Source organism: Gopherus evgoodei, chromosome 1 (assembly GCF_007399415.2).
Source record: "Gopherus evgoodei ecotype Sinaloan lineage chromosome 1, rGopEvg1_v1.p, whole genome shotgun sequence".
Lineage (NCBI taxonomy): Eukaryota > Metazoa > Chordata > Testudines > Testudinidae > Gopherus > Gopherus evgoodei.
The window spans coordinates 106,183,569-106,197,686 of record NC_044322.1 but is presented as its reverse complement, the minus strand read 5'-3'; the positions used below and the strand labels follow the sequence as shown (position 1 = coordinate 106,197,686).

The 14,118-nt window shown below is 43.1% G+C and overlaps 1 protein-coding gene across 3 annotated transcripts in view; it reads right to left on the bottom strand.

Annotated features, from left to right (window-relative positions):
* MYO16 (myosin XVI) overlaps positions 1 to 14,118 on the bottom strand; it is a 623,763-nt gene that overhangs the window by 230,329 nt on the left and 379,316 nt on the right. For all 3 annotated transcript variants that reach the window (XM_030568459.1, XM_030568449.1, XM_030568467.1), the window contains exon 15: positions 12,759 to 12,876. In XM_030568459.1, the coding sequence (XP_030424319.1) occupies positions 12,759 to 12,876 (118 nt within the window). The remainder of the gene's footprint in view (positions 1 to 12,758; positions 12,877 to 14,118) is intronic.

Below are 14,118 nucleotides of genomic sequence, written 5' to 3'. Positions count from 1 at the left end.
GAATGATGCTCTGAAAAACAACAGGAGGGCACCTGAGAAATTCACGTCTTCCCAGTGTTAGATAGAGCTTGAAGGGCGCAAGAAGCCTCCACTACAAACATTTTGGGATTGCATTGCTTTGGAGGAGGTGGAAGTTCAGACTGTGAGGTCCATTAGGCACTATGGAACTTCAGGACCTCATCAGACTGTAATTTAGGAGTGGTCTTGGACTCCTTACTTATATTAAACTCCCACAGGGCAGGATCCACGGGTAACACATTCTGCCAGCTCCACATGACTGGTAGACTGCCTATCATCCTGGAGCATGATGACTTGACCTTGGTTATACAGGCCTGGCTGGACTACAGCAATGCGATGGCAAGAACTGTTAATTCTTCAGAAACTTTGAGTACATAATGCTGCAACATAGGCTACCACAAGTGCATCAAGCCTGTCCTCTGCGTTCTATACTGATTTTCCATTGAGTCAAGTTCAAACTCTTGGTCCTTATCTTCAAGGTACTCAATGGCTTGGATCCAGCATATCTAAAAGATCACCTAAAGCTTATAATAATAGACAACATGGATTTGTCAAGCAGAGATCATGCCGAATGAACCAAATTTCCTTCTTTGACAGAGTTACTGGCCTAGTGGATAGAAGGGAAGAAGTAGGTGTGATATATTTTGTTTTCTGGTGAGGCTTTGACATCGTCCCACATGCCGTTTTCATAAGCAAAGTAAGGAAATGTGGTTTAGTTGAAATTAACTATAAGGTGGATGGAACAACTGGTTGAAAAACTGAACTAAAAGAGTAGCTATTAAGGATTTGCTATCAAACAGGAACATGTATATTGTAGGGTTCTGCAGGGGTCTGTCATATTATTCAATACTTTCATTAATAGCTTGGATAATGGATTGAAGAGTATCCTTATAAAATCTGTGGATGACACCAAACTGGGACAAGTTGCAAGCACTTTGGAGGACAGGATTAGAATTCAAAATTGACCTTAACAAGTTGTAGAATTGGTCTGAATTCAACAAAATTTCTGCAACCTAGAGCACAGGTCACTTCCAGGTTTAAACTAGTATAAATGGTGGAATCTCTGTTACATGAAGTCTTTAAATCATGATTTGAGGACTTCAGTAAATCAGCCGAAGGTTATGGGTCTATTACAGGAGCGGGTGGAAGAGGTACTGTGGCCTGCAATGTGCAGGAGGTCAGACTGGATGATCATGGTGGTCCCTTCTGGCCCTAAAGTCTATGAGATGAAATTTAATAAAGACAAGTTCAAAGCTCTACATTAGGAAGGGAAAATAAATCACACAAACAATTACAAATTGGGGATTGACTGACTAGGCAATAGTACTGCTGAAAGGGATCTGGGGGTTATAGTGGATTACAAATTGAATATGAACCAGCAATGTGATGCAGTTGTGAAAAAGACTATTGTTCTCCTCTACTCAGTACTGATGAGGCATCAGCTGGAATATTGTCTCCAGTTTCAGTAGCTACACTTTTAAGAAAGATGTGGATGAGCTGGAGAGGGTCTAGAGAAGTACAACAAAAATGATAGGAAGTTTAGAAAACCTGACCTAAAAAAAAGGTAAAAAACACTGGGCATGTTTAATCTTGAGAAAAGAAGACTGAGAGGGGATCCAATACCAGTTTTCAAATATGTTAAGGGCTGTTAGAAAGAGGGTGGTTATCCAATTGTTTTCCCATGTGCACTGAAGATAGGACAAGAAGTAACTGGCTTAATCTGCAGCAAGTGAGATTTAGGTTAGATATTAGGAAATTATCCTTATAATCAGAAAAATTTAAGTACCAGAATAGGTTACCAAGCAAGGTTGTGGAATCCTATCATTGGAGGCTTTTAAGGACAGGTTAGACAATCACCTCTCAGGGATGCTCTAGGTATACTTGGTTGGGCCTCAGCATTGGGGGATGGACTAGGTGACCTCTCAAGGTCTCTTTCAGTCCTACATTTCTATGATCCCATGTAGATTGTGACCGACAACTCCGCTTCTCAGGCAAAATGGAACTTTCTTCTATATGGGTAAACCTCATCTGTAAGCAGATGGAGCTTTTTCAGGGTCTGGCTGGAAGCCGTTGATGTCTGGGTTTGGTAGGGTTATTTATTATGTACACATTATGTGTTTGTATTAGAGAAGGCAAGATCAAAGAAATGCACCTTGCTTTTGAATCAGAAGATGGTGAGATTTGTGACGGTCCTTGAATTTCCACAGAAACTAAGAACCATCAGAAAGCTTACCACTTTCTGCTCCATAAACAAGGTGGCTTCTTTGGCCTGCCTTCTCTAATATAAATCCATAGCAGTTTGTATATAAAAGAAAGACAAATAACTCTACCAAACACAAACACCCAACTGCATATATTATTCTTACCTTGGGCGGAAGATGAGAGAAAGAATAACCACATGTGGCAGATGTTAGTGATATTATTTAATGTATTACAGGAAGGCCCTCAGATACTATTGTGTTGAAGGAGGTATAAGACCCTATAGAGAAGAGAAGAGAGAAGAGAAGAGAAGAGATAGGAATCGTGTATCTTTAAACCAACTACAGGATTTTGTTATTTTTTAAGATCCTGACTTATGAGAACTATCAGTTTCCATTTTTCAGCTGTGCACTAAGGCACATTTTTAGGGTGCAAAATGTCCTTTCTAATTAGGGCTGTCAGTTAATTGCAGTTAACTCAAGCGATTAACTCAAAACAAGTTAACTCGATTAAAAAAATGAATTAATCACAGTTTTAATCGCACTGTTAAAAATAATAGAATACCAACTGAAATTTATTATAAATATGTTTGGATGTTTTTCTACATTTTCAAATATATTGATTTCAATTACTATGCAGAATACAAAGTATACATTGCTCATTTTATATGATTTCTTTTATTACAAATATTTGCACTGTAAAAAAGGTAAAATAAATATTATTTTCTCAATTTACCTCATACAATCTCTTTATCATGTAAGTGCAACTTACAAATGTAGATTTTTTTTTGGATGCATAACTGCACTCAAAAACAAAACAATGTAATGCTTTAGAGCCTGCATCAGTGTGTTGCTCTTTTAAGACTGCTGAGTGCATGTTCCACGCTTTGTCCCCGTAGTGGAGCAGACTGCCCCACTCCCTGTGACTGTGGGCTGAGGCAGGCCAGGGCACCTGTGCAGGCATGGAGCCAATCAGAGAAGGGCTTGTGGTGAGCCAATCAGGGCCCAGTTTGGAGACCGCCAATCAGGGCCAGGCTCAGCCCTATAAGAAGGCTGCCCAGGAAGGGAGTAGGGAGTCTGTCTCAGGCCTTTGAGAGGGGAAGGTCAGTCTTCAAAGGTGGAGACTAGCACTGTGGACAGCGCTGTGCTGGCCAGGCTCAGGGAGGCTAGAGAGCTTGAGCCCATAGCGGCCAGGGTGCAGGCCCTGAAGGGAAGGGCCTAGCGGGTGCAAGGGAAGCGGCCCAGGGAAGCAGACAGACGAGGGGAGAGAAGGACAGTGAGGCTGCCGCCAGAGGGTTCCTGGGCCAGAATCCACAGTAGAGGGTGGGCTTGGGTCCCCCCTACCTCCCTTGCAGTACACCCAGCCATTGGCAGTAGGAAGCGGCCATTGTACTATACCAGATCCCTGACAAGAGGGATTGGACTCAAAGGGTGGTTGGACATGGTGGCTGGGGCGTGGGACTGCTGATTACCAATCCCCGGAAGGGGGTGCAGATGGACTAAGGGGCACTGCTGGAGGGCAGTGGCCTTGAGGAGGACGCTGCCGAGCAGGGAGCAACGCGGGTCCAGAGAAGCCAACGGAAGGCAGAAAGATGGATGGGACACCACCGGGGGCAGCGCTCTGCCGGACAGAGCTAATTCCCAGAGTCACCAGCAGGAGGCACTATGTGGTGAGTCCCACCCCCTTACAGTCCCTCTCAAATTTTGGAAGGCACTGCAGATTCTTAAACCTTGGGTTGAGTGCTGGAGCTAACTTTAGAAACTTAACACTGGTTCAGTGGCATTATGCTCCATATTCTTCATAGTAATATTACTATGAGTATGGCAAAATTATGATGTATTTTGTGCAAGATAAGATGTGAGATATTGGAAAGGTTATGATTTATTGGATATGATTAGCCTACTTGCATGCATATATCATGTTTGTATCTGAAGCTAGGAATATTGTCTATGCATCTATTACAAATGTGTTAACTCTTGGGGAATGCCCACTAGAGAGAATGCAATCAGTCTAGATGGCTCACTGAGAAGAGCAATTTGGGAGAATAGGTTTTAGAAGATGCTAATCATCCACCTGCCTCAAACAGCCTCTGAGTTATGGCTGCAGGGACATGTGACCAAGTCACCTGGTACTAGACTCCATGATGATACTAGTGTTTTTCCACTGACTGGGGTTGGGAATCAACCTGGGAGACAAAGGATTCCCACCATATTCAAAAACTATTTAAGGCAGGGGAGTGACATCATCATGGTTCATTCTTCACTGACTCCCTACCCAAGAAAGAGGACTGCTGGAAACACCTGAGAAACAAAAGGACTGAACTAGAGGGAAGGGCTGAACCCAGGCTAGAGGGTTGTGATCTGTTTGCTATCCCTTATAATCACTTAAAATCTTTGTAGTTAATAAACTTGTTTTGTTTTGTCTAAAACCAGTGCATGTAGAAATCATAACTTGGGGCAGAAAGCTGTGTATATCCCTCTCCACTGAGGGAGGGGGTGAATTTCATGAGCTCACGCTGTACAGTTCTCTCTGCAGTGCAAGACAGCACAATTTTGGGTTTACTCTCTAGAGGGGGGTATGCATTTGAGTATTGGGCAATTCCTTAGCTGATTTCAGTGTCTGTGTGTTTCTGCAGCTGGGTATGTCACTAACTGTGTGCTGCTGAAAGTGAGAGACCAGGAGTGTCAGCAGCTTGTCACAGCATTACAGGGTGAAAGGGAGCCCAGGCTAGTGGATCAAGCAGTCTCAGTGATACTCCATTCATATGCAGGGAAGGAACATGAAGCAGCCTTAAAATTTGTTTCTCAAAATATTTGGGGCATGGAGATGAGCAAATTACTCCTGTTTCTATTGTATAAAGCATAACTGTACTAAGTCGCCAAAATGGATGAGATGTTTTCTGATGTAAAATGTAGGTCCTTTCTCATATGTTGAATCACTTGTGATAACAAACTACTGTAAGGATGAATATTACTTTGGAGGCTCTTACTCACTTTCTTCACATTGAATTATTGGTTGTAATTTCGTTAAGCATTCTCAGTTCTTGTTGCACCTCATCATGCATCTTCTATGATAATTTGCCTTGAGTCAGACCTCATAACAAAACACCTTTCATAAAGGTTTCTAAACAATCTAAAATCTTGCTAGTCGTGACCTATTTTTTAAAGTTTTGTTTACAAACCAGCTGCATTTGTCCCTGTTTGCATAAATGTCAGTTATAAAATCACATCTCAAGAGAATCTGGTGCTTTTGATATTTACACTGTTCGTTCATGTTTAAACAGTGCAAGAGATGGTAAATATTGCTGCAAATGCTCTTCCGTAGAGACACACAAAATCACTGAGTGGGTTTTAATCTACAGTTCAATACAATGGGCCTGATTCTCTTCTCAAAGTGGTATAAATCAGGTCTAACTTCACTGAAAAAACTGCAGTAAGATGGCCTATTTCAGCGTACAGCTACTAACAACAACATTAACCACTTTTCCTGATACATTCCTTGTTTTCTGACACCCTGGCATGTAAATGATGACATCTTAAACTCCCTCAGACTCAGTAAGAGTCACTGGGCCAAATTAGAGGTGATGTGCAACCAGGTGTAAGTTACATGTTAGTATATGTTAATGGACCTGACTCACCAATATATTATTCCAACCACTGAAATCAACAGAGCTACAGTGGTATAAAATTGAAGTAACAATCTTGAATCAGAGCCTGAGAGTTTAGCTGGATGTAATTCATGGGTGGAGAAAGCTGGTTCAATGTGTGGCCCCAGATCAGTCAGCTAAGAATGTGTATTCTGGGAAAACCAAAAAAAATAAAAACCAAACCAGATCCCAGACATCTCAAACGGAGTACTCAAAATTAGTAGAAACTTTTGACCTTCATGTCTCAGTGGTTCTATTCTGCATCTGCAAAATTGAGATAATAATACCATCTCAGCTCATAGGGGTGTTAAATAAATGTTTGTGAAGCAGGCAGATACTCTAATGATGAGCGCCATAGGAAAGTCCACGAGGAAATTCTGTCTTCAGAGCAGGGTTTGAATAGTGTGCAGTACATTTAAAGCATGGGACCACACATTGAACAATAAGGATAAAACAAAATATATAATAGCTGCTTATCAGTGAGCATCTCCATTCTTTGTCCTGTGGACAAAAACAGCACGTGATCATGTGGTGGGTTGCACTCACTTCTTTGAGTGCCCCCTAGTGTCTGCAGCAGAGCTGCCATCTTCTTCAGCTCCAGGATGCCTTCTGCAGGCTGTCAGTCAGCCTATGCACGTCTTGTCTGTGTTGGCCTTCTGGCCAGTTCAGAGTCCAAACCCTTTCTCAGGTACAATACATTCAAATAGAAAGTTCCTTGCCCGTCATGATCAACTATAACTAAAATATTTTTTTACATTTTTGGGCTTAATTCTTTTCCCATAATCAACTCAGCAGGGTTCCTACTCTCAGTTGTGGCCACAAACAGGCCCTGATTTGGCTATGGCCTAGTGTGATGGGGTACTCCAACTGTTATGCTAGTATAAAGGAGAGCAGCTCAGCTCAGTCTGGGCTGGCCACTGAGAAGGAAGCATGGTTGGTGGAGGCTCCAGGCTAAGAGCCTCTATCGCCCAACTGCAGGAACCAGAGATCCCAAGGACTCAACCAGAGACCTGCTACCTAAAGTTGATTGGTGTGAGTCAGGGATCCAGAGAGCTACGCACGCCAGTTAACCCGGAGACCCCAACAACATACGGACTACAGCTTCAGATGGACTACTAGGAAGAAGCCCAGGGAGGTGGAGCGAGTGGTATCTCCCACCCATATAAAGTCAGTGTGTTGCAGTAGAATCCCTGCTGACTGGGTGGACTTGCTGCTGACAGGGCCTTGGGCTGGGACCCAGTGGATTCAGGTGGGCCAGTGTCCCCCTACCGCAGCTGACACCACCCTTTGGAGGCAGCCACATGGATTCTGGCCATTGGGCCACACTATCTTGAGTTCAAGGACAGTCTGGTAGACTAATCATGGTGCCCTCACAACCCTGATCCACCCCAAAAAAGGGGGACAGGATGTGCATACACCACAACACTTAAGAAGCATTCTTCCTCACTCCACAGGTTCCAGCCTGGAACTGTCTTGCTAGCAGCAGGCAGCTCCTTTTTTCAGCCTGCTAGGCCTTGATTGGCTGCTGCTGGTCATTAGCCCTTCTCGTGGCTGGAGGACCACATTTCAATGACTCCCAGGATGCCTCTCTAGGCAAGCCTTCAGATCAAATATTAGCTGCTCTTTTCCTCAGAACTATTTCCTGAGGTGAGGTACAGCAGAGCATCATGGACTCCAGTAGGGGGTCACAAAGACCTGGTACACCCTGTCACATGCCTCCCTCTGCAGAAAGGAACCAGGGTGTTGGTCTTGTCCAAGAGTAACATCCCTTTTTCTTTTTCCATGACCTTTGCCCTTCCCATGGTACAATCAATTACCTGCCCATGCCTATATGGGTTCAAGCAGGGTGATCCCATTGACTATCTTCTATAGGGCTACTGGCCTATTTGCCTCCTTTGATCATTTCTTCCAGCCACTTTTCACTTTTACTTTTAGGCTAGTCTTCCTTTCAGTTCCCCTTTTATTAGGGCCTTGTGTTGATGTTTCCAAATCTCTGTGCTCAGAGGGAAGCATCAGCTTCTCTTCTTGCACTGTGGCTCCTTCTTGGGCTTTCCATTTTACCTTGTCAGTCTGGCAGCTTTCCTTTTAGAGATCTGAGTACTGCCTCAGCCTGTTTGTCATGTGCCTGACATTCCCTGGAGCTCAATTCCCCCCACTGGCTGCCTTCTCACTTTCTAATAATTTGATTCTCTTATCACTGGTCTTAATGTTTCATGAAGTTGCCTCAATTCCTTCCGTAGTAGCAAATGCTGCTGTTTGTTGCCCTCCACCTTCCTCCTTGGGTGGGCTGACTCTTGCTGTCACTTTATGGCTTGAGCCAGAACCCAGTCCCTAGCTCCTACAAGAATAGTGCCTTTTGGCCCTTTAGGAGGCTGAGTTATGCCATGACTCCCTCCTTGACTTCATCAGATGCAGTGACCTTGTCTTCTCTTTCTCTCCACTCTGTTAGTGGTTGGGTTTTTAGGGTAGCCAGAGGCTACTGTATCACTGCAGCCTCTATAGTATTGGTATGCAGTGCAGTACTTGAATACTTACCCCACTCCCTTGTGGGGATGTAAGCTTCCTGCTCAACTGTCACCAAGCTTCCTACTTCCATGTCCATGCTTATGTGCTTACTACAACTCTCTGCTCTCTCCTGGGTCATCATTCTCTGTCCTCTCAATTTGTTACTGGCTACTTGTTGAGCTGGTTATTGGATCAGAATGATTCTTGTAGCTGGGTGTTGACGTTGTCCCTTGTTCTAACTCTGTTGCTGCTGAAGCCCCAGGCTGAGCATTACATTTTACTCTTGCAAACTCATCTGCTGGGTCTCCAGTCCCACATCTGGAGGGCTTGCAGAGCCACTTCATGTTCCTTTCGTTAGCTTCGTAGATTGTCTCTAAAGTGCAAGGCTTTCTACGTAGCTGTCTGTCGATCCTGTTGCAGTTTCAGGTTATAAAACTGCAGAAATTTCAGCTCTTCATCCTTCCTCTGCTGGATCTCCTTGATCTTGGACCTACTGTCAATGTAAACAGCTTCCTTCTCATCTGTAGTTGCTGGAAATTATTTGCTTCTCCTTTAGCTCCTCCATGTCCAGCTCTTCTTGGAGTCAGGAGGTCTCAGCCTGCTTTGCTATCTGCAGACTTTGCAGCCTCTTTAGCAGCCTTTTTTCTTCCTTTTCCATCTCCGATTTTAGCCCCACTTCCAAAAGTAGATGCATGACTGGGGAAGGACTGGTGCTTGAATCTGATTGCTGGCCTGGATCTCTCTCAGCTTGTTTGCTTTCTTCTATTCCCGGTGTAGCAGCTGCTTCAATGTGACCCTGCACTATCCCCATTCTCAGTGTCTTTCACTTCTCTTGGTTGGTTAAATGTGTGTGGCTGCCCATTGCAAAAGGCTTCCATCAGTAGTTCTAGCCTATGTTCCTCCTGTTTCAGTTCCCGGGAACTTATCCTGTCAACTGGTTCCCTCTTCCCCTTATCTGTCTAGTAGCCATTTGCCTGGCATTTCTTGGACTCTAATCTATAGCTGTTCCAGCCGCACTACTCTCACCTCGAAAGAAGGGAGGAAAGATCTGTATTTGGACATCATCATATCTCCTACTGGTCTGAAACCTGTATTTGCTTTCCTAACTCAGTTATCCCCCCAAGTCATGCTATTGCTTTGCCTCTTTGATTTTGAGCCCTGCTTCTCTTCTAAAATAATGATTCTATGGTCTTATGTATTGGCCACCACCATGCTGGTCCTTCCCAGTCAGGTGGTTTCTGGCTTTTGCCACCATGTTCAGATGTGCAGTCATCCAAAGCCTGGAGTATTTTAGCCATCATGTGTCCTTACAGGTGTTAGACCTGCACCCTTAACTGTTGGGCCTCTTAGTCGCTAACTCTGGCTTTTTCCTGAGGAAAATCCTGTTTTCATGGTGGGGTTTTTTTTTAAGCTCCTGCATCAGGCCCTTCAAACTTCTGAAACTCTCCTGCCCGGTGGCTAAAGGAGACATCACCATATATCCCTGATAAACGGGGGAACAGTGTACCATGTGATAGAGCACTGGTCTTGACTTTTATACCTTAAATTTGTCTTGTTACACTATTTTTCATACCCCCCTAGTGAGGTCCCCTCTATTTCCAGTTCAAAATCCTTGCCAGATTGTCTCTCTACACACTCTAGCTCCCCACACATGAAACACATTACCTTTGGTACTTCATTCTTCTTGGCTCTGGGACTGTGTTTTGTTAGTCTCTAACACCATCAAAGTCTCTGGCATCTGAGAGCAGGTATCCTTTGTGATCCAGTACTCCCCTGGGTGCTTCAGTACTCAGCACCCACCAATAATTCCTTTTATCTCTGTTACTTCAGGGGCAAACCCAATATGCAGGTGCCTCTTGCCCACAGTACCTGCCTCATTGGCAGTACTGTCTGATTTCCTCCCCTTTGGTGTCTGTGCTGGCTGGGCCTATCTGGACATTGTCATCTGGGCTCCCTACCAAGCCTGAGACCCATGCTCCTGAACTTGCTGCTGCTGCTTCATCTGCAGATTCAAGATATCAGATCTCTTGCTTGAGCATTGTTTTGTATTATGATCCCTCCTCACATTCTGCTTTTGGTACCATATTTTGGTGAGTTGCACTCACTACTTTAAGCAACCCCTGGTGTCCTTGCACAGTAGTGCCATTTTTTTCAGCTCTTTCTGTCCTCTGCAGGCCTTCTGTGGCTTAGCTCTCCAGCTGGGTCACACAGTCCAACCTCCTTCCTGGGTACCACAAACTCAAATAATAAAAAGTTCCTTGCCCTTCAGCACCAATTAGAAAACACAATCGTTTCTTACTCATCTGAGCTTAATTCCTTTTCCTCAATCAGCTCAGCAGGGTTTCTCCTGCACTCCTGTCCCTAACTGTGGCCACAAACAGGCCCTGGCCTGGCCTGGTTCCTTTAACTGTGGCCTAGGAAGCATCCTTCTTCACTCCTCAGGTTACAGCCAGGAACTGTCTTGCTAGCAGCAAGCACCTCTTTTTAGTTTGGCCTGCTGGGCCTAGACTGGCTGGTGCTGGTCCCTAGGCCTTCTAGCTGCTACAGGACCAGATCTCAATTGCTCCCAGAATGGCTGCTCCTGGGATGCCTCTCTAGGCAAGTGTGGAGATGTAATACTAGCTGCTCTTTTCTTCTCAGAACTATTTCCTGGGGTGGGGTGCAGCAGAGCACTGGGGCATTGAGCAGGTGGCCACAAAGGCCTGGTATATTTAGTCTCAGATCATGTAATTAAAGGCTGTATTATATAATGTGTAGGCAACCTTAATCTGGCATTTCCTAACTTCTGACTGCTTGACTTTGCAACCTTAATATTTTAATCTAGGTGTCTCTCTCTCTCTCTGTGTTAGTTATACATGGAGTAGTTCTATTGACTTCAGTTAAAGATATATTAAATATAGAATTTTTAAAACCTGGGTTCTACAATCTTTAGCTTTAATCTTACAACCTCAAGTCAAAATGTGGTTTTAGTCCACGTTGCTGTTTAAAACACCTTCTTTCTTCAAATCATCCTGCAGTGATTTATAAATGAGAAATCTTTTTTACTCGTCTTAGTTTTATATTTTCTTAAGTATCATATTCCTACTGGAAAAAATCCTTTTGGTTACACACACCATGATATTTTCATCATGAAGGGAAAAGAATAAACCTTCTAATTTTACTAAAGTGCAGTGAGCTCTCCCGGAGAAATTGAAATGAGATTTTTTTTGTCCTTATTTCTGTGAACTGAAATATACCCAGAGAAATGTACTTAAGGAACTTCTCTGAAAGCACAGACTAATTTAGAATGTTTTTAAAAAATCCATTATTTTGGAATTGTGAGGACAAGTCTAATTTACCCAGAAGCTAGACTGTAGCTTTTGCCACATAGCTGTGCCATTCCAGGAGGAGTTCAGGGAATTGTGTCTCTGAGAGATGCAATTCCCTCCATGCTTACCTCTTTCTCTAGCCAATGGCCTGTATTTCCATCAAACTACAACCTCCTCTGGATAGCCCAGCTTTGCTGGCCAGTGTACTGAGGATGATGCCAAAGTTATGCCCACTCTCTATCCTTCTCACCAACCAGCTTGTGTGGGGAATTAGCAAGCTCCCACCTATTCATGTGCACCCAGACATACAGTCTAGGAACCTATAAGAGTGGACTCTTACTTTCCCTATACCCCAAGTCAAAATCTAGCCCCTAATGTTGGGCTCTTTCTTCAATACCATTTTTCAAGACTGAAAATAACTTTATCAAAGTAAATTCCTGGAGCCAATTTCTGCCAGCAAAAGAATGAATCAGTTCTAAATACACTCAGTGGGAGCCCCACAATGCATTCAAGGAGCAAGTTTAGCCCATGATGTTCACTGTGGCTCACACTTCACAAATATTTAATACTTTTCTTGTCTGAAACTCCCTTTATAAAGAAGCCATAAGGGTTTAGGAGATATTAAAGTACATCCTATAACTCTAATTACCAATGCTGTAATCTACGTTAATGATCCTTTACTTATTTTTAATTTCATTAGAAAAGTAAATGCATCATCTTCTTTTTAAAAAAACCCACAAACATATATAGAAATATAGCTTTCTTTAAAATATAGGAGGTATTCCACAATTTTTCCTTGTGTTTATCTGCCCTCTAGTGGGTAAGTAGAACAGGTAGCTTCTTTTTCATTCTGTACTTATGATTCCTGCTGCTGATTGGCTAATAATTACACAAATGCTAGTATTTTTTATGATTTTGTCTCCTTTGCCTCATACCACAATCCCGATTGTCTCATCTGCCTACTACATCTGGTCTTTTGGATAATTAGCATTTTGGGTCAGGGACCATCATTTTCTATATGCCTAGCATAATGGGACTCAGATGCGGTAGTCTTCTAAATGCAACTGTAATATAATACTTACCTCCAGTTAATACTTTTTTCTTCTCACAGAACTGCAGCTCAAAATATTTTATAAAACAGCTGGACAAATCATTCAGGGTTGTTTTAGCATGTCCAAAAGCCTCCAAGATACAGTTTACCTGCAATAAAATATAAAGGTAGTGAAGTGACAATATGACAGGAAGTAAACAAAGAGTTTCAGAAGGCTTCAGTGGCAACTGTTGGGTGCACAATACTTGAAATCAGGCCAGTTGTTTGTGTGCCTAAATAGTGCTTTTATTTCTGAAACTCTTTGCCGAGGTTCATAGAGAAATAAGGAAGACTCAAAGGACAAAGCCTTTGTAAGAGACAAATTGGGTGAGATGATATCTTTTATTGGACCAACTTCTGTTGGTGAAAAAGACAAGCTCAAAGGAAACCTGCATAATACCTTCAAAAGATGAGCCTGGGAACTTAAAATAACAACTTTGTTAGGCACTAAAAATCATGGACTCAGTAAAGACACCAGATTATGGCTCATTATAACAATCTGTAACCGTCTAATACGCCTTTGTGCTAGGACTGCAGAGATATTAACTGCCCACTTCATTCTGAATGGTCTCTTGCAACATATGTTAACTCCTTATGCTTAACAATCTGTTCCACCTTGTAGTTAGCTGTGATGCTCTGAGTACCTTTCCCAGACCTGAAGAAGTCTCTGTAACCTCGAAAGCTTGTCTTTCTCACCAACAGAAGTTTGTCCAATAAAGATATTACCTCACCCACCTTGCCTCTCTCTAATATCCTGGCACCAGCAAGGCTACAACAACACTGCAAAAAACCTTTGACAGAGTGGTAGAGGTCAGGAGGAAGAGCCACATCCTAGAAATAAAGTCACTTACCCTAGTTTTGTATTAACACAACTCCATTGAGTCAGGTTCTGATGTACCAGTATCTGCTGGTTGTGGCTTCCTGATCCTCAGTCTAGCTGCATGCCAGTTAGGGCAGCCTCAGAGATGATCTAAAGAACACCAGCAGGCTATGGCTCCCCATGCAGTAACATTCCAGCTAGCCCCCTGCCCATGATTGCTTAGGGGTTGCAATAGGGGTATCTCAGAAACCGGCTATGCTGGCTATGTGCCAGTTGGGGACCTCCTCAGATGGGGAAATCTAGCAGCTTTATGGCCCCTGTGCACCATTAGACTATCACAAAGGGGCTGGAGTGAGGGAGACAATCTGGCTTATTGACTTCATATAGAGTTACTCCTGATTTAAACCAGTGTAAGACAGATGAATCCAGCATTATTATTATTATTATTATTATTATTATTACTATTTGATGGCAGCTCTCCTTGATTCAATTTACTGGGCAAATTATTTTTAAATATCATATTTTGCAGAGA